General features: G+C 39.6%; 3 protein-coding genes across 5 annotated transcripts; 2 read left to right on the top strand and 1 right to left on the bottom strand.

Moving 5' to 3' along the window:
- The first annotated feature begins 1,676 nt into the window (after positions 1–1,676).
- On the top strand, positions 1,677–7,333 carry LOC112571008 (F-box only protein 28-like). The gene is given in 6 exon segments (XM_025249786.1): positions 1,677–1,796; positions 2,386–2,442; positions 2,444–2,635; positions 2,902–3,115; positions 3,445–3,539; positions 4,847–7,333. Coding segments are annotated over 6 exon segments (1,305 nt in total). The 5' UTR covers positions 1,677–1,700; the 3' UTR covers positions 5,498–7,333.
- Positions 7,334–8,664: 1,331 nt separating this feature from the next.
- On the bottom strand, positions 8,665–10,975 carry LOC112570066 (iron-sulfur cluster assembly 2 homolog, mitochondrial-like). The gene is made up of 4 exons (XM_025248273.1): positions 10,643–10,975; positions 9,953–10,097; positions 9,314–9,432; positions 8,665–9,052 (listed from the first exon to the last, which is right to left on the bottom strand). Exons 2-4 carry the CDS (start codon positions 10,067–10,069, stop codon positions 8,878–8,880), a joined length of 411 nt encoding a protein of 136 aa, XP_025104058.1. The 5' UTR covers positions 10,070–10,097; positions 10,643–10,975; the 3' UTR covers positions 8,665–8,877.
- Positions 10,976–14,789: 3,814 nt separating this feature from the next.
- Positions 14,790–19,815, top strand: LOC112570065. Of its 3 annotated transcripts, none has more exons than XM_025248271.1 (2): positions 14,790–15,261; positions 18,046–19,815. In XM_025248271.1, exon 2 carries the CDS (start codon positions 18,797–18,799, stop codon positions 19,580–19,582), a length of 786 nt encoding a protein of 261 aa, XP_025104056.1. In that variant the 5' UTR covers positions 14,790–15,261; positions 18,046–18,796; the 3' UTR covers positions 19,583–19,815. The 3 variants fall into 3 exon arrangements, with proteins under 3 accessions (XP_025104056.1, XP_025104054.1, XP_025104055.1); XM_025248269.1 differs by having other exon boundaries at positions 14,790–15,308; XM_025248270.1 differs by lacking the exon at positions 14,790–15,261 and adding an exon at positions 17,027–17,593.
- The last annotated feature ends 1,013 nt before the right edge of the window (positions 19,816–20,828 follow it).

The raw sequence follows: 20,828 nt of genomic DNA, 5'->3' as shown, positions 1-20,828 counted from the left end.
TGTTACAATAATAGTAATAATAATGGGTATTTGTAACGAGTAGTACCACAACGAAGATAGACCTCACTCGCTGCGCAGACTAGTAATGATAAATGAACCGATAGTGGACGGCGTAGATGCACAGAAAGTAAAGCAATGAAGGTGTGAGGGATACTCATCATACTGTGAACAGTTTGAGGTTAGAGCAGGGTGGGAGCTCACTGTAGGGCAGAACGACAGATTTGAGGAACATGCTTATCAAGAGACATGTCAGCAGACATTATGTAACCTAAGTTACGAGATGAAGTTACAAAAGAAAGTTACAGATAAGCTTCGCATGCCACAGACACTGCGATCGAGTACTAGCACCATGATTCTGCAGATACCTGTCACGATGACATACTAGAAATGGCATATGAAACGACGAACACCAATCTGCTACTGGCAGTATTGACTATTTGGAGGACAAGAAAGTGAAGGTTTATAACAATGACAATGGTGGAAGAAACAGTGCGGCATATACACTGAAAGGAAGATTTTATTATCAATAGAAATTACAATATTTTAGATAAGATCAGACTTTATTTATCCTAGAGAGCAATTAACGGCAGCTTTATATGCAAGCACAACAGCAAAACAATAATACAACATATTGATATCCGTTGCACTAAATAGACTCTTGTACATTCATGGTTCAGGCTCACATAGGCGCTACATTCATTCACACACATATTCCGAAATCGCACGGCTGAAACGACCAAGGGCAGCCTCCGTCTGTTGGTCCTGCATGCAGGTACAGTACAGAATCAGCGGCCTCAAAGTCACATTCTCCTGACAGGATATGCAAGTCATACTAATAACGAAGAATTTCAGACACTTTCAGAAGTGTCTGCCTGTTATATTGAGTCTGAAGAGAACTCTGGACTGTTCCAATAACTTTGGAGCAGGTGGATACAACAATCCTTGTCCTTCACTGAATAACTGTTGTAAAGACAGATAAGCGAGAAGTACAACACGCTCTCATATAAAGGAACTATAAAATAGCTGAAGAAATCTTTGGGAGACAGAGAAAGACTTAAGCTTTTGGAGAAGGAAGAGGTACTTTGAGCTTTCTTCACGACAGTTTGAGTGCTGGAATCCCGTTGAAGTCGAAGACAACTGTTGGTATGTATGACAAATAAAAACGGGGATAAACTCTTTGCTGCCTCGCCTGCATGTCAACCAAAAAGAAAAGTGAATCATCCATGAGGATAGCTGATGGTCAAGGAGTCTTCTAGCTAGAATATGTGGTTGGATGGTGTTGACAGCCAGTGAGAAGTCAGCAAACAACAGTCGTGAATTGACATATGTGGCTTCTCCAAGTACCTGAACAGAGTATGGAGAATTAACAGTCTGGCATCACGAACACTTCGTTTGGACTGGTATGAAAAGATGTCAAGACATATTTGTTAGTAACATTTAGAATAAGTGCTTTGATGATTGCGTTCCAATATTCCTTCATGATCAACAAAGTTAGGGCCACTGGTCTGAAGTCATTGAGACATGATATACACGTGCTTGGTTGTCCGAATGAACTCGAAGATTTTCGGCCATATTTGTGTGCGCTGCGTTCTGGCTTCAGATTAGTTGGCGAGCGCCCGCGGCATGCAAACGTCCCGCAGTAGGAAGAATGCGAGGAGCGCTCGCGTTCCCGGTGACCACAGAACGCAGTTCAGTCCAAAATGGCGAGCGCCGTCAGTCTGATAAATTTACCCGAGCATATTTTGAATCAGATCATGTCGTATCTGACTTTCAGTGAAATCAGTGAATGCAGAAGAGTACGTATCGTCTCATCATGCTCTTTAAATAGCGAAAAGTTAGCGGGATGAAGACCTGACATTTACGATTACTGTTCGTAGTGTTTTGTTATGACTCCCAATGCAGTCTCGGAATCTACAAGCGAAAAAAATTATTTCGAGGGTTAATTAATAAGAATGGGTATAAACATGGGCTGCCATAGAATGTTATTTCAACAAATTCATTTATAGTGTGCTTGTATTGAAAAAAGTTTTTATAATTGTTGATAATATGAAAGCGAATTTTTATGTTTTAACTCGTTTAAATGTAGTTCTTATTTGAGTCTCTGATGTTCAAATATCAAAGACTGTAACTGTAAAGACAACATCTTATCCCGTAGTGAACTAAGTGTTTCATATTTGTTATATTGGTCAATGTAATAGTTATCTTGGTCAATGTTTTTCCTACTTTTAACCTGAGCCAGGTATATCAGAGCAGTGTGCGGAATTCTAATACTAGTAATTACCGCTATATGTACTTTGAAGTAGGTAAATTTTAACTTTTCAGTTAATGTAATGAAAACAAATAGAGAATGAAAAAAAGCACTTAATGTTTTTTCTATGTTTGAAGGTGTGCCAGACATTCAACCGAAGATGCTCAAGCATATTAAACAACAGTTTTGCCAGAAGTTGATCGCTTCCATTTACAAATACAACGCAATGTTAAGCAGCAGCTTCCACGCCGAGAGTCAGAACGGCGTAGTCATCCATTGTCTCGCCATGCTGATGTGCTTTCAGCTGTGGAGACACGATTGTCATTACTGTCTATGACATACTCTAAATACATTGAATTTAATCTTTGCTGCTTCATTCCAGGAAAGGTAACTACATCTAGTTTTATCTTATTCTTTAGCCTCGAATAAGCTTACAATGATAAAACCTATTGTTTTGATGACTTCTTTATAGTTCAGTTTTAAAAGTAAAATCTTTGAAATGTGATGTAGCAGTTTGATTCACATCTGTATAAACAAAGGGTATTTGTATTTCAAATGTCAAATGTTTTTTCTGTTAAAAACATGGTCTTACTGATGTGTGATGTGCTAATATTTGTTCTCATTTATTCACAATGAAATATTCTCTGCCTCAGGTTCTGGATGAACTTTATCGCATCCTGAATCTTCTGCAGCAGACGGACCGACAGTTACCACGTTCTCACGAGTTTTTGCAGGAATTACGTGATATCTCATCTATGGCTATGGAACATTTTGAGGAAAATGTGGTTCCTAGGCTCAAGAATCATATAAGTCCTAGTACCATGTCCATAACTGGAAATATCTTGTCAGATGTAACATCATGCCCAAGTAAGCACAAGCAACAGACATTGTGAACTGCTTGTGTACTATATGTAAAGTCTAAATTTTTTTTTCATTCTTGCATAAATTGTGCTAAGGTCTTGTATTTTAATAATTACAAAGCTTCACTTTTTGATTATTTTAAGGCCAACTTGATGTTTTTAATTGTTTATTTTTTGACAATAGTTTCAGAATAAACAAGGTGTTTGAATGCTTTTGAATATATTCGTGTCAAGTAGAAAACTAGGATATGCCCCATTTTGGAATTGTAATTTCTATGCTGTTAAGCCAGTAAACTATTTAAGAGGAAGAAATTACCAAGCTTCACTTTGTTTTAGGTGCATCAGGCTCTTGGACAGCTTCAGTGTCCAGGTCCTTGACACCTGGCCGTTTGCCAGCATTGAGACAAGACCCACTTCGATTGCAGCAGCAGGTGAGCACACTCCATCAAAGGATGAGCATGATAAGCAGTAGAAACATGATTATAATCTAAGACACCAATCATTTGACATAAAACTATAATCTAATTACAGACATGAATCAAAATTTTTAACACTGTTTCGGCATTAATTTGTAGTTCTGTGCTATACCTAGTCATTGTGTTCAAAAATTGACCAAAGTGGAAATGAAGAAAATATTTAAGATGCATGTCTATAGTGGTCTTGTGACATATTATAGTAGGTCTAGTCTTTTGATAACATGAACAAAATCATTAGTGTGCAATATAGAATGATGGTCACATTTCAAAACTTGCAGTAGAAACATGCCTTTGTGATCCTCTTGTTGATAGGTTCCCATTCTATCTGGTGTTGTCTTGCTTGGTCACTGTTAGTCTCTCACCACTTCTGTGGTTGTCATCTTGGTGGGCTGGATTACACAGTCTGAGGTGTCTTGAATGAAAGTGATCTTTCCTGATGATTTGGATTTTACTTTGCAAAGTCCGAATCTGTATTTGTTCGTCTCACTGACTGCCTGTTCTGCTTTTCCATTCCTATGATGTTCTCTCAATCCTTATGACAATTAAGAGAGGATCAGCAGCTGCTAGTGCTCAATCACCGACCGTCAGACACAAGACACCATGCTAACTAAATGCAATCATGCTGGACTATTTTTACCCTAAAAAGCCAAACTTCTACTGTCTCACATAAAAGAATGGGACCAACTCGGGGCGAGGGAGGTAAGGGTTCCTGAGAGGCCAGCTTGTAGAAATTAATGAAGCATGACTACTTCTGTAACCAGCACCGTGTGTGCTTCTCACCTCCTGCCCCTGGTCAAACCATTCTTTCCTGCAATAAGCATGGATGCGACTTCTCCATCCTGAGAAAAATGACAGACCCGGGCGAAAAATAAAATTCTTTATGACTGGGAGGGGAAAGGCAGCGAAAAAGCATAAGGAACTGAACTTAGTAAGAATAAAGAGGAATTACAGGAAAACAGTTCAAACAATTGTTGTGCAAGTAGTGCAAGTTTTAAACCAATTTGTGGCTGTTAGCTGTCGCCATCCTGAACAAAAATGTCATAAAGTTGGGGTCCATAATTAAAGGCCAGTGATGCAGCTGACTGTTAGTGCTGTTAACATAGTCATATTTTTCAGGAAAACCTAAAAGATTTCTGAATGTTATTCTACAAATGCAAGTTGCGTAATTATGTGTGTGTACGCCTGTGAGAGATGGAGAGGTGTAGGTGCCTTTTGTAACGTGATAAGCAGGTACTAATTTCCTTTGTTGGTTTTTGTGACAGATTAAAGCACAGAACACAACCATGCTAGCACTGAGGAAAGAACAGCATGAGCAGAGGTCCAAATTAAACGAGCAACGTCGGCTGATCACAGAACAAGAACGGAAACTTCAAGAACAGAGCAAGTTGATCATGGAACTGACCACCCGTGCACAGGCACAAGAGATCAAAGTTGAGATGCTTTCCCGTCAAGTGTCTCTTTTAACCGGACAATCATTTGGTCTTGTAGACAGCTGCAACCTTATGCACCAGCCTCCGTCTGATCCTTTGATTGGTGGCGATAACTCTTTGGGCAAAGAGGTTAAACTGGAAAATGCAAACAGTTGGGGAACTGTTTTGGGTAGTGTAAATAAAGACAAACTTTCTAAGGACTACTATGGAACTTGTGCCGAAGCAACAAAAAGTTATGCTTCTAATGAGAATACGTGTAACGATTCCTGTGAAATAAATGTGATGAATACAGTTAAATATATACCTCCGAGGGCTGATTGCCACTCAGAACAAGGGAAAAGTTCAGAAGACATAAACATTGTAGCAGCAGACCTGTTGAGCCAAGGGACAAAAAATCAGAGGAAGAAGTATTTTCTGACAAAAGACATGGCAGTAGTAAAAACAGCCTTAAGAGGAAATCTTCAGATGACATGGGTTCCTTAGTATCTTCCGGGAAGAAGCATTGCAGGCAATAGATGTGACATGCATACAAATGTTGCATGATTTGTCATTTTAGTGTGATCATAACCAAGCAAGTTGAAATGTTTCAGAATGAATTCTTGACACTTGTTTATTTTGTTTTCCAAATTGTTGAGTACCCTCACTGGTAAGTTGAATTTGTATTGTTTAGATAAGGGGAAAAAAGAGCCCTTTTACTAAACCGTGATTCTAAAAAATAAAGTAAAAATCGTAATTGATCAAGATATGATCTTAAAATCGTTAGACTGATAACCTTTTTCTTAAGTACAGCATCATGTTCAGATATATTGATATGCAAAGTTTTGTAATTGGATGCAGAGGAGAATTGGAATATTAGTTTGTACTATAAAGGGTAAAACTCAAGAACCTGATCACTTTACTTGCTACAAATCAAAATTATTCAAATTTTAAGAATGACAAGTATGACACTTTTAGCTAATATCTGTGGCTGCAGATAAGTTGGGAGAACTCATAGATGAAAATTGCAGGTCACAAATAAATTATAAGAGTATTCATGAATTATAGTTTTCCTTTTCCAAATTATTTAGGACTAGGATTATGATTGTATATGAGTATCTGAATTTCTTCTTAAGCTGCAAACTTGCATAATAAGAATACCCTTTCCACGTAATGCATTTAATAGTACATTTTAATGTAAACTTTATGATATGATATTTTTTTCAGAAAGCATGAATAACATCGACGAATTGATATGGACCAAGTGTTAAAGAAACTAACTTTTTTGATGTTATAGAAAATCACTGAAAGAAGTTGGAAATGTCCTTAATTTTAAAGAGGGATACATGAACTGAAGCATGAAGCTAGATGCAAACATTATGGTCTTGTATATTCTATGCAGCAGCTCAGTAAGCAGATTACTTAAGAAGAAAGTAACACATCTGTCTAATACATACTTTAAAAAATGGGTACGTTTAGCCTTTGTATTTTTTTTTTTTTAAAATTTATTTCTAATTTTTTTTTATTTTGTAAACCATTTTGTAACTGCCAATGAGGGATACAGCATGTGAATGTGTATAATGCATCCAAATACACATGTTGACATCACTGTATATTATTTGTCTTGTAATAAAACATTTGTGATGCATGGTGACAAGATAATAATAAGTTTATTTGGATATCAAATATCTCAGCCAAAAGGCATTCTCACTGTGCTGAACAGGATCTTCAAAATGGTCACAAAGATGTAGAATGAAGAACAATGTGAAGACTTGCTGTGTTCCAGCAGGAAAAGGTGATCACGGCAGATTTAGCAGTGACAAGTCCCAAAACAAGGGTTCGTGACATCAGGAGAAGATGGAAAATATTAAGAAATATTAGCATATCAACTGGCAAAAAGGCGATTGTCACGTTCAGTTTATTCACTGCAACTCAGGTTGCTGCTGAAAATTTGAACATTGAAGTGTATTGATGATATACAATTATTTTTATGCCATGTCTCTGAAAATTTTTTAATTTGAAGAATAACTGAAATGATTGTTGTATTTATTTTCCCAAGAGATCTGTTTTTTTGTTTGTTGTTTTGGTCTTGAGCATTTATTTTTTGTTCACTGCACTTACTTATGTGATCTTTGTGCTAAGAAAAGTTTTTGTGCAAAAAGGTTCTGCTTTTATTTTATTATTTAACTATTTGAAGTAGTTGTGATGAGGATGTCCTTGTAAAGATGTTCTGAAGTGTAAGGATGTTGAAATGCTGTAGAAATTTGTTTTTATATAGCAAAGCATAAGGACATGAGGACAACATTTTGTTGACTGTGATTAAAGAAGCTACAGATAGCTGAATCTGTTTAAATCATTGTATGAAGAAAATTGTCTTTGTCAGATGAATCGCTGAAGAATCAGTGAGAAGTGTTGAAACTGAATTCCCACCAAGCCACCATGAATCCCTTTTAATCCAAGAAGCTTATCTTCAATTGCAATTAGGGTTTAAAAAAATCATCAAGAAAAAGTGAGGATTTTTGTAGTTTCGTACAAAAATTGCTTAATATTTATGATCTATTTCCTATTCATTGCTGTTGCAGCAAACACCTAACATTGCAAGCGTAGGAGGATAAAAACAATTGCCCATAAAAGACTAAGGATCAGCTATAGAGTATTAAATTGTAGTGTACTATTTCAACCTTACAATCAAAACTAAATGTCCTTTGTAACAGTAGTATAGCAATAAATTGTAAGTGTTTTTGTAAGTTTAAAAGGAATATCACTTTAAACATCACTTTGTTTACTGACTTATTTTGAGAACACTGAGCTACTACTTTTAACTCTCAAAATATTTTACTGTACACTTTATCTCAAAATAACACATTACAATCATGTACTATTAAACATTATTTAGATTTATGGTGTTTATTTCTATTTTATTTTTACTGTTCAAAACTTCTGCTTAGTTTCTCTGCATGTGACACGTGTTTACAGGGCTGGCTGCTTTGGTATAACCTTAGTTGTTAATGTAAGACACCCTTTGCCCCCTGTGTCTGCTTTAATGCGTTAGATCACAATTTTTTTTAAACAAAATAAAAAATAATTTACCTTAAAAAACTAGCATTTTCAATATATAGTTAGCTGAAGTATGGTATATTAAGAGACCTGCTTGTAAATTTCATGCATTTCTGTCAAATATTAGGATAAATGAAAGCTAGATTGACCTAAATCAAGGGTGCCTAACCTACGGCTTGTGGGCCACATCTGGCCTGCTCATTTTAACCAGAACCAACATAATTTAATTTTTAACGTCATGATTCTAGCAAAAACTGCCATGTTCTGGCCCACAAGATTTTACATCATGTCCAGTGCAGCCTTTGGGCAAGAAAAGATTGGGCACCACTGACCTAAATTGTCCTCTTCATACCTTTTTAAAGCCAGCATTTGAAGGAGTGTAGGGAACTTGTTATTTTTAAAATATGCCTGTTGCAGATACAATTATTAAAAGTAGCCTTATCCAAAATTACACAGTAAGACTTCAGTGCATCTGTAATATGCATGTAGTTAGTTAAAAAGTATATGTAAACAATTTAAGCCAGTGATTCTGCAAGACAAAGATAAAACCTTTTCCAATTCAAATATAAACATGATTCATAATAATTTTATAAAATGAAAATAATGGAAAAAACATATCTGTGCAATAAATATTTATTACCCTCTGTATCTGCTCTTTGAATAAACATGATGAATTTGTTCTATACACAAAACATACAAGTCAGCTAAAGTTTATCTAAAAATTGTGGCTCTAAAGCTCAGTTTTCACAAACCTTTGGTTGTTGGTTGTTTTTTTTTGTACCATATGTCCAAGAAAACGTATCGTTTGTATATTTGTTAAAAAACTTTGATCACAGCTTGACAGAGAAGGAAGACCCACATGAACAACCTTGCTCAGCACGAGGATTGTTGATGACACGAAATGCTGACCGTATAAGTTCTGCATGGTAATCCACAGTAGACCCACGTACATATTCGAGAGATTCTGTATCGATTACCACACATACTCCATCCTTTTCAAATACTCTGCAATAACAAAAGTAAAACTTACATAAAATCATGTAAAGGCAGGTTTAATAAAGCAGTTATTACAAAATAAAAAGCAAATAGCATATATAGTATACCAAATGCTCTTTTTAAAAAAAATATGTGTCATACCTATATGTACCTGTATCTTTCCTATACCTATGGCAAAAGATGTATCTACAAAAGAGAAAAAGGGAACAATAACAACAACAACAACAAAACCTGCTGACTGTAGTAAACTTTTAATGTTACTATAAGTACCTGTCATCTTCCTTCACTTCTTTGTCCAAGTCAAACTTGTACTGAAAGCCAGAACAGCCACCACCCTCAACAACAATTCGCAAGAATGACTTGTCATCTTTTGTAATGGCTTTCAATTGCTGAAATCACAATCATGAAGTCGTTCAATATTACAGGATTGTATATGCACCTGTACATGGCAATGAGCATTTGAATTTTTTTTCAGGACATAAATTTTACAGAAGCTAACTTCTTACCAAGTTGTAAACTGCCTTACTTAACTTATTACATCATGAGGACACCACATACACAAGACATAAGTACGCAAATAAGCAAGCACATACTGTTTATGCTGGATTTTAGTTTAAAGCATTCATTAGACAACAATGTAGAAGCTATAATTCTTCCCAAACACTACATTACGAAAAATTAACCATGGATTCAAACAAACAAACAAACATTTGACTAATAACTAATGATGCCTCCAAAATAGGGGCAACATATTTGCAGTAGCACGATTCATTCATTCACAGTTTAATGTGACCAAATACCTGAAAAAAATATGCCATAAACATCCTTCATGAAACAGAAGCTGATGACAAAGATTTAGCAAAAGTTGTTTTTAAAAACAAGACATAAATTGATAGCTAAGAGTTTCACCTTAACACAGCTATCACTGAGTATTAAATCACTTTGGGGATGTTGTTCCTGTGGCTGTCTCAGGCTTTCTGTAGTTGAAGATTTTTTCCGTGATGAATGCTGGATTGTCTGTTGCATTGCCTTCCATACTGTGTAGGTCAGAACCCTAAGAATGAAATAATTTTGATAAATATGCGATTTTTAAAAAATCTGGGATACAGCAAAAGTGAACTGTAACACTCTACCGCTGTTTATAATAAAATTTCATTTTTCTTATCTAAAATTAAAAAGTAAATGACAATTTTGTGAAACATATATGTATATCATTTCTGTAAAGCGCTCTGTGCAAATCATTGGAAAAGCGCTACATTCTTTCATTATTATTATCGTAATTATGAGATTGATACTCTTCTATTTAAATTAATAAATGTAACACATGCTAATAAATAATATGTAATAATAATATACAAAATTATGCGTGCATCGTGAAAGAAATTCTTACAATATCAATTTCATAATAATCTTTAAAAGGTGGTCACAATGCATGTACGCATACTATGAAAATGGTAAAAGAAAACACAGAGGACGGGACAGGGTGACAGCAGACCAATACGACAACTTTAACACTGGAGGACATTTGTATTTGTTTTTTGAAGGCAAAAAAAGGTGAAACAATAACATTCTGGCAAACGTAAACGAGGACAAGATCACCTTGGACTAGAAGGTAGAAAGTCGAAGGCTTTTATAAACACAGGCCATGGCTGAGCCACCGGAAGAACTCTTGTGTGCGAGAGTACAGATGAATGTCTCTTCCTGGTAACAACAGCAGCGTTAGGGCTCCGCACATTTTGCGCAGCAGATTCCTTGTTTCAAAAGGATCGCTTGACGTTTTATGCCTTTCCTTTCCAGCACAACCCACTCCGAGGACTTGCCTACATCAGTCTACATTCTAGACTGAGACTGATGTGTGAAGGAAGAAACGGCATCTCGGGTGTCTATCATGGCCACGCTTCATCTTTAGGCCGATCGACAGTCTCGATGCAAAAAAATAAAAAATTAGAAAATAAAAATTAAAAAAAAAATTAGTCTGCTAAATCGTCACATCTGTCTTCAAAATGAAATGATTCATATCCACATATGTACTTTAAAAAAAAATCTCTGAACCATACGGCGTCTCGTATCGTGCGCGTGTGGGTGTTCGTGTGCATCGTGTGTCGTTTAATTAGAGCTTTGAGAGAGATCTTAACTCGATCGGCCAAGTCGTGTTTAAGAACACAAATATGTGTTGTGTCTGACAGACTGGCAATCCATCGTCAATATGACTATTCCTGTTCCTATTAGAAGAGCTATATCGTTTTGATGGACTGAACACTATATATACTGACTGTTATAGTTGGAAACAAAAATCGCGATTCGTGCGATGACAAAGGGGCCAAATACTATTTTAAAAATTGGCATTTTGAGCTGGAATTTTACGGATGAGAAATTTTGTGGGTCGACAAGTGTATGTACAATGCCATTATATTGACGCCAATGTTAGTGGGATTGACCTCTATAGCCGATGATCGATGTATCAGGATTGCGCTGGGGGTCGTGCAGTCTTATCACGATCGAAGCTCTGTTGATCAGATTACATATTGTGTCTGAACTCTAGCCAGACTTTTCATACTATAAAAGGCGATGCCATAGCCAGATATATGATTGACCGATAGACAGTCTTTAGTCGCTCACTTCTCGCTTGGTCGGACATGAACAGTGTTACAGTTTCTGTTCGTTCAGCGCGTCAACTAAACTGTGAGCAACAGTATCAGACAAAGCTAAAACCCTGATGCCAGTAAAGCTCAGTTAATTTAAACTCCAAAAGTAATATGATATACGCAAGCGTTTTTATACATAACAGTGGTGGTGGTGGTCGTGGTGGTGGTGGTGGTGGTGGTGGTGGTGGTGGTGGTGAATATAGAATGAGAGAATAAATCCATATGATTCAAATTCAAATAATGTTTACAAAAAGGTTTTGAGAAAAATACGCTTAAGTAGTGTTCTTTTTCCAAAACCGTCATTCATTCTTCATTAGCACGAACAGCAATTTAAGCATTGTTCACATCTCCGACCCGCCACAGGTCGGCATCTATACAGATGTATCATCCGATGTATAGTTAAGACATAGGGAGAAGGGAATGGCTGCTTCAAAGAGATGTGTAGTTGGTTCATGGTGAGATTTACTAACATGGAGCATACAAAGTAGTCTATAAAGTGCGCATTGACATTCCTCTTTGATGAGAGATGATTTATGCCCCTAAAGCAGGCCACCCAGGAGCTCACTGCGCTCACCAGGTAATAATTTTCCGAGGTACCTGTCGGGAACAATGCTTGGGTGACTGGAGGAAAAAGTTGCCATTTGTCAAACACGTAACGACAGCGCGTGGTGAAGAGAACGCCAGCACGCAGGAGCTGCATTGTCTCCTGGGCCAGGTCTCCTACAAGACTGACACGCCACTGTTTTCAGGTTGTGACAAAACCTCACAGACCACGATTAGCGCTCAGCTCTACCTTTGTGAGAGAGTACTGACTCAAGGTGTATGGCGATCAGCATGATGAAGCCTGTAAGGAAGTGTACAAAAATAGCTGTTATTTTCCTCATGTGTGTGTGTGAGAGAGAGAGAGAGAGAGAGAGAGAAAGAGAAGAGAGAGAGAGAGAGAGAGAGAGAGAGAGAGAGAGAGAGAGAGAGAGAGAGAGAGAGAGAGAGTGCGTGTCTTGTGCGGTGCACGTGCAGTTATAAATGTGTGGAGAGAAATATCTCTCCCATTCACTATAAAGCATCTGCTGGAATTTTTCTTCGAACTCGAGGCTATACTCTTGACTTGACTGTGAAACGGGCCTGAAATGCACGAGGCAGACATATGAAACAGAAACAGGTTTGAAATGTCTGATAGCCACGTACAACATCCGAAATTCCTGACAAAGACAAACATGTCTGGTACAGCCACAAGGCGCGCTTTTTACTTTTCTTTAAAGATTAGATAAAGAGATTGCTTACTGGAAGTTTCCGAATATTACTATAAACCTCACATTCTTTCAAGACTGGCGATAACAAAACACTTCATTGACTGCCATTAACGTGCACTGCGTTTTTTAAAATGCAAAAATAAGCAATACGATGTAGCCCTTATGGAGATTTGAATGACAACGGAGTAAGTCATTAAGGACAGACAAATACACTGTCACTGAACAAATATTTGAACATTAAACAAAAGATTCTCTGATTTCGATCGAAGACCGTAAGCTCAAAGACGCACAAAGGCTACCCGGGACACACAGCATTTCCATTAGGGAAAGAAAGGTTTCCAGGATACCATCCACACAATATGACTAGTCTACATTTAGTGCAAATGAACCTGTGTTTAAATGCTTATTATATTACTTTAAATGCAGAGGAGAATTTAAGCATCCAACAGAAAAATACTTCAGAGATAAGAACCACAGTTGCAAAAATACAAGCGACCGAACACGTACAGCAGTTATTTAGCTCTGGAGCTAGCAATTTGCACACGAAAAAATGTGACTACTTCCAAAAATGATTCTTTTAATGATCAAAAAATCTTTGCTAAGCAGCCTTTGGTTCTTTGGTTTGCTGAAGACATCGATGATGGCAGGCAGCAGTGACGAGCTGCAGGCTCTCACAGAAAACCTCGCGACCAGTGCCAGCACACATGGCAGGGACATCAACATGGGTAAAAGCAAAACAACAGTGAAGATTGTCTGACAGGAAGAAGCAGGGGTCCAATGGAATGACTAGAAACTTGAGAAAGTGCAGAGTTTCAAGTACCTGGGAGCGACGCTTTCAAAGAATGGCAGTTACGAAGCGGACATTTGTCAAAGAATCACAGCAGCAATGGCGAGGCTGAACAAGATGTGGGACAGCAGGAGTATCAGCTTCAATAACAGATACAACAGTTCAAGTCCTTGGTCTCTCTCATCTTACTTTACAACGGCGAAACGCGGACCCTGCTGACTGATATGGAGAGAAAGATCCAGGCAAATCGAGAGGAACTATCTTCGGAAACTGCTCCGTATCTTATAGGGAACAGAAGTCAAACAAATTCGTTGAAGTCTGGTCACCATCCTGATCTGTCCCCAGGACCCTCCTCTCGCCGTCGTCAAGAGGCGGAGCTGGCATGGTTCTGGCATATCGCTACATGATACATTGCCAAAGAGAGAGAGAGAAGAAAGAAAGAGAGAAAGAGAGAAAGAGAGAGCGTTGACCTTTAATCATTTATTGACAACACCATTGAGTTCATATCAAGGAGTAAGTCATCAATATTTAAAAATACATTGCGTCGTTAAACATTGAAATATTGAAAATATGTAGTCTGTGGTTCACAGGTGGTTATAAATACATTTATCTAAATGCCGTTGTCATGAGCTGATATTCAAGTGCTAGAGGCCTCTCTGTGAAGAGAGAGAGATTTCTTGACTGGTCGTCTTGAGGATTTGTCACGCCGTAGTTTCAAAGTTACAACTGATAACAAGAGGGCACCGACTGCTCAAGAGTCCAATTGTCTGGCTTTCTGTGTTTGCCCTTTCTCTGAGCGAGATTTCCGAACATGTTCACAGATCTTGCTGAAATTTCTTCCTGGATATTTTCTCATTTTATTGCTGGTTTCCATGTTTCTGATTCTTTATCTACATGATCGTCGTTTGTATCTACAACCTGCGACTTGATTCGTTTTTGATGTGGTCTCCGCTATCTATGTCATTCATTAATAATGTCTTCGTTAGACACGTCTGACACTTCTGATGGCGATTACAGATGTTCTGGACACCTTGAGTGTTTCTGTGCTTCTGGTTTTTTTTATTCGTGAAGGGGTTGCTATGGTTTGACAGTTATGTTTTCCTTGAACTGTCCTTATTACACTTACGTAAGAAAGAAGCAAAGAAAAACAAAAGCTTATATAAGAGCAATTGCCACGATAATGGCAATGATGATGATGTATTTAAGATAAGCATTATGTTAAACCTACGTAATGCAAAAAATAACGCTAAACAGCAGGTAACCGACCGGAGGACAGGTGTGCGTGACATCCAGCGACACAAGGCGACCTTTGGTGACCCCGGTGACGTCTGCCGACGCCTGCTGTAGCCTTGCCATCGCCAGCAACAACAGCAACAAGCCCGCAGCGCGTGCACCACGGTGAGACTGGCGCGATGAGTCGTGCTACAGACACACTACACCTGGCGGAGCTCTAGTCAACACCCGGTGTGCAGGTGATTATAGGGAGGCGTTAGAAGGAGGTGTATGGCCAGGTGAAACAGTCTGCCAGCACGTCAGGTACGAGCCACCAACAAATACCTGGAGTGGGAGGGACGCTGGCTCAGGTAGAAATGCTTATTTCACAAACTTTTCTGTTTTCTCAGGATGTAACTTTGAACTTGGGAGAACTAGCACAAACTGCTGAATACACATTATTTTAAGAATATTCTCAAGAGCAGAGTAACTCATCGTCTGAAACTACTTGTGGAATTTTAGCTATTACAGCAAGACCATTTTGAAAAGGATTACTTATTAAATGTGTCAAGAGTAATATTTTGAAAAGGACCACAGGTAACAGAGTAAAATATTCTACTGCTTTATTTGTTTTTATATCGTTTTCACAGCTCTAATAAATGTTGCGTCGATCACTACCAAAGGGTTAAAATTAGATGGTGTCCGCTCTATAAGTGTAGGAACAGATCGAAACATTAGACAGACGAATAACTTGGCAATTTTCGGATAAACACCGGAGTCTGGAGACGGAGCCATGAAGCTGACGACAGGTGCAGGGGAAGGGGTGGGTGGATGGGAGGAGAAGCAGAAATGTATCTTTACAGGGTATCCGTGTTGCAGCACACACACAGAGTTGAATACTTGCTACTATTGCACGCGCTTCGTTTTGTATCCCGCAATCGGCAAGCACGTGTGTGTGTTCGTCCTTTCCAATTACCGCCTTGGAAGAAGGTAAACTGAGCCGAGAACGACAAACAATCCACACTCTGTTCTCAGCCCGGGGCTCGTAAAAGGCACTTTGTATATTTCTGTTGTCTGAGCGGCCTTCGAAAAGTGCTTGTACTAAAGCAAGTACGATTGCCATTTGGTTCTTCATCCCATTTAACAGAGATAGAGAAAGAGAGACTGCGCCCATTGCTTCTGACGTATGAGTAGTGGTAGGTTTTGTTTATCTCATGTTTGTTCTTCGACACAAACGGACACAAGTTTGAACGTTATGTAACGCTAACCTTGAATCGTCATCTTGCATCCAAACGTCCAGAACGTAAGAAAAGCGGGAAAGTCGTTGACTGGGGCCTTAGCTTAATGGCCATTAATTTGTGTTGGGAATGAAAATGTTTCACCGTCATGGACAGATAACAGGGCGGAGCCATGGAGCGAGGTTCAGCAAAGGGATGAGACAGCTGCCACAATTTTTCAAACTGCTCTAGTACACACATATTTTCAAACACCCACGTCTGTATATCTATGCATTTTTAATTATGTACTTAAGTCCATTGTAGGTCTGTTTAAAGTGCTGAATGTTTCTTGAAGTATTTAACCCCTCTTTGGGCTATCCAACCTCGCGCCCACGAACCTCCATGTCCATTAACCAGTGTTTGCACTGTTCTTGTCTCAAGTCTTGCACTGCTGAGATCTTGTGGTCCACAGGGATGTATAATATATTCAGTCTCTTTCTCTCACAGCATCTAGCTGATTCAGGTTTTCTTGAGGTGATGGAATGGATCTCGACAGTATCCTATCTACTACGCTCACAGTTTGTCATGTTTGATCTCTAAGACAGCTTACCTGCCAGGTAAAACAAGTTGCTGTTTGCAGTGCCACAAGATGAAATCGAGTGCTTTGTACTCTTGTGTTTTTAGCACTGACTGGCCTTGAAATCCTGTCCTGCTAGTTTCACGCAAGGTCTCGGACAAGACAAGAGCTTAACAACCTGGGTGGCAACAGCCGGGTACAGTCTACAATCATAACAAATCCTCTCTTGCTGTGTGTGGGTGTGTGTGCGCACGCCATTTATATCTTCTCTGTCCTCTCATTTGAGCAACGAGATATGGGCCCAAACGTGAGGTATGTACCCAGTCTGTCAAGTGTACATCGCATGAAGGTACCTACAACCGTTAGCTCTTCTGAAAAAATATCTTTGTCTTTTCACGAACGCCAACAAGTCAAGCGTGAAAAATAATCTACGATCGCGCAATACTTCAGCACACAATAGTTTGGTCATTAGATCTTCTTTGTGTCCGATCACTAGTTGGTGATAAACAATAATGTCTGACAGCTGGTTCTCTGCGAGGTCGAGGATAAGTAACATTCTAAAAGGCAGTTCGCATCTTGCTACACGAAGACTTTGCACTTCTTGAGAAAGAGTTCGTGAGGCGACACAAGATGTTGTGACAACTCTGAAGTTGTGTGAAGACTTATAAGGAATCGGATGTAAAGTTAAGGACTTAGGGAGAATTGTAAAATCTGTTGCGAAGGAAGATTATATCAAGGCATTTTAAAGATGATTTGGAGCAGGGACAGACATCAGAGGCAGTCTCTTAACCTCAAGAGACAGAAGAAACTCTGGAAACCTCTCAGCCTAGTTGCAAGTTACACTTGTTACTAAAAAAGGCAGGTCGGTCGTTTTTAGAGGTTATCGATGCAGCTACCTTTTGCAATTTGTGGAAACTTCGTTTTGAATACAGTGCGGTGTTCAATATATATATCGTGCATGTGCATGAATTGTAGTTTCCTAAACTTACGAAAATTATGATTATCGGTGCCTTACGTAAGACACACACACACATTTAACATAAGTTTTGATTTTCGATCACACCTGCTTCTAGTAACGGATCGTCAAACTTTCTGGTTTATCCATTTCTAACAGACAGGTGAGAGCTCTTGACGTCATCGGAAGTTCATCTGAGCCCAGAATGTTTAAACGAAGATAATATTTTGAAGCCATTACTCCCAAAAGAAAGAAAACAGATGTGGGATAAACCTTGGGCAGCGTTCAGTCATAAAAGAGGAGATTTATTATCCTCCCTTTTATCATGACAGTTTATTGATTTGTTCTCGTCTTTACAGGGACCATCAAGCGTGGATCGGGCTGTTGTGCCCCAGCAAATCATCCACTTTACGCACTCATTGCCACATCAGTGGAGAAATGAGGCAAATACTGCGCCTGCACAGCACCAGGAGGAGGATTTTCTTGGAACCAGCCTGAAACAGAAGGAGTGCAGCCAAGGAGAACCCTTCTCTGTGTTTAATGTCGGAAGTTCAAAGAATCGTTTCTTTGTGTCTGAAGTCTTCAGCACACACGAGGACATACAGCTTGTAACTGTGCAGACACTTCTGAAACTGGTGAGACGTGACAGTTTGTGTCAACATGGCTGCTGTGTCATAGTGTGCGCATTCTTTTTAAGCTCGGATTTTTTTTTAAAGCCAGTGAAGCGAAGGAAGATTCTATACCCAGGGGAATGAACTAAGCTCTGGCAAAATCCTGAAAGCCCGGTTTTGACTCTGATTGTATTTGACTTCGTTGTCTCATGACCGCAAACAAAGTTGGTGACCGTTTTGCTGGGTTCTAATGTGTAGATCGAACATAAATAAATAAACGAAAGACCTGTGTGGAGAGAAACAGTGTGAGACAACAAAACATGGAGGCTATGCCTGGACCAGATTTCGTGATCTAAAGACAAAACTTCACTGTCATGTCATGAGCCACACGATTATCCATTGTGCTCGTTATGCCACCGGTTAAGCAGGTGCGATTAGTGGTTCTTGACACCCTCCTTCCCCAACCATCGAAGGAAAGAATCCAGCCCTGTAGTACGCCATGATGTACGGCAACAACAGCACCGCGCCGCCGCTGAATGACCTGCTGCAGCCGGACATCTACAGCCGACTGGATGCCGAAGCCATCGAGCGCACGCGCGTGGCCAACACGCAGCTGATGGAACGCCTGCGCATGCAGGAGAAGGTGCTGCTGAGGTACCAGCGTGCAGCGGAACTCTTCCATGCGCGGCAGGAGGCGCTGGTGCGGCGCGAACTGAAGCGGATCACGGAGCAGCTACCCGCCGCCAGCCGCATCAGGGACTTCCGTCTGCGCTTCGCCAGCGCCGGGCTGCCACCTGACCCCGACGGGGTCAAGGAGCGGAGAGTCCGAGGTGTTCCCGAGGAGAAGCACGACCTGCCGTTCTGCGAAAGGTACTTCATCCACCATCTCCCCAACAAGAAAAAGTTTTACAAGCAGCGGACCCCTACCCCTCCATTCAAGCACGCTCCCGCTGCCGACGCAGCTCAAGGGAGCTTACCAGCTTCTGGTAGCGAAGTCTTGGTGTTGCCTCCCCTGACCGTTGTCAGTGACAACGCTGCGAGACCAATGAGCGGTGCTGGCAGTTTGCACGCGGCCCTCATCTCCGAGTCATCGCAGAACATGGACGCCGCCATTGTTAACGCATCGCTGCACCAAGGAGACAAGGAAAGACAAGGATATGATGACGAGGCACAGCTCAGTACTCGGATGTCAAGGTCCGGACAAGAAGGTAAAAAACGCGGCAATAAGTCAGTCTCCTTTCATCCTATCGAAGAAAACGATGAAGTGAATGAAAATACTATTTAGCGAATTCAAACTCGGGGATATTAATGAAACTGTCATTGGACCTCGAACAAGAGTTTGTCAAACAATCCTGTACATATAGCGAATGAAATTGTCTTTTATCTCACAATGGTCTGATTCTTTTCTGTTTCTTCTTCTGTTGTGTGTTTGATCTCTGTACAGTTTTCGTGAGTGAAAGAAATAAAAAGTTTCAAATATTTATGTTAGCATGAAAAGATCATGTGACTAAAAGGTAGATGGTGTAAGATACTCCACGACGTTTTTTTCCCCATGGCCATTGTGTTATTGTTTTCTGTCATATAAAGAGTACTGACAGTACACAAAGCGATGTAAATGCATCGGGTGGCACTGTGCACCCAAAACGTTAATTATTCTTACCATAAATTTACTATCAGCACAAAAAAAGGCAGAAATCCTGAATCTTATCTGAACGCACCTCTATAGCTGGCATACAACTAGCTAATGTTTCTCTCTCATTTTCGTTTGTTACCCTAGCCATCCAGCAGTCCATTCATGCATTACAGCAAACTTATTGCTAACGTGCGTCAGGCATCGTTCACATTGCTTCACACTGAGGGTGCGAATGGAAACGTAGGTCACGGGGACTGTAATGATGCTGTGTCCGATGATTCACAAGTTAACTGCATACGCTGTTACAATTACTATTGACATGCATAAAAACCAAATGTCCACAGTCCACAACTTTCGCCATTTCAATATGGCACGCACACACAAACACATATACACGCGCGCGCGGAAAAACGCGAACACACATATAGACACACATAAAGGTTAAAAGAAACACACACACATGAACAAAATGCAGTGTACAAGGACTAAGCATATTAATCAGCATACGTTGTTACAATTTCAGAGCGTGTGATATGAATTATGAAAAAAAGGGGAAGGGAGATAAAAAGCTCATGGCAAAGAGGCAGTAGATGCATACAATAAGTTGTCTCCCATATCTATAACTCTGCAACAGCACCTGCCACCGCCTTCCCATTCCCGGGTATAACTAGGTACCCGTTTCTCCTCAGACGCTGCTTGGTAAATAGCGACATTCTACATGCCACCAGTCCGAGTAAACCTCGAACCAGTTACCCTCTGGTTCTTCAGGAGTGCATTATTAACCATGTTTCTCATTTCATGGAAAGTAAAATTAGTGATAAACTTGCATGTCTGGAATGCAGCTCTCCAGACCTCCACGAGAAAGTGTAAAATTTCAACACAACTTGTGACCATCGTA

This window comes from Pomacea canaliculata, linkage group LG8 (assembly GCF_003073045.1).
Source record: "Pomacea canaliculata isolate SZHN2017 linkage group LG8, ASM307304v1, whole genome shotgun sequence".
Classification (NCBI taxonomy): domain Eukaryota; kingdom Metazoa; phylum Mollusca; class Gastropoda; order Architaenioglossa; family Ampullariidae; genus Pomacea; species Pomacea canaliculata.
This window is presented reverse-complemented; position numbering and strand designations above follow the sequence as displayed.

Excerpts from the sequence above, each read along its gene's own strand:
- LOC112570066 (XM_025248273.1), bottom strand. The coding sequence starts at position 10,069 with ATGCAACAGACAATCCAGCATTCATCACGGAAAAAATCTTCAACTACA. Across the intron at positions 9,433-9,952 it reads TCAGTGATAGCTGTGTTAAG|CAATTGAAAGCCATTACAAA; the intron begins GTGAAACTCTTA and ends TTGTGATTTCAG. Across the intron at positions 9,053-9,313 it reads GAAGTGAAGGAAGATGACAG|AGTATTTGAAAAGGATGGAG; the intron begins GTACTTATAGTA and ends TTGTTATTGCAG.
- LOC112570065 (XM_025248271.1), top strand. The coding sequence starts at position 18,797 with ATGATGTACGGCAACAACAGCACCGCGCCGCCGCTGAATGACCTGCTG.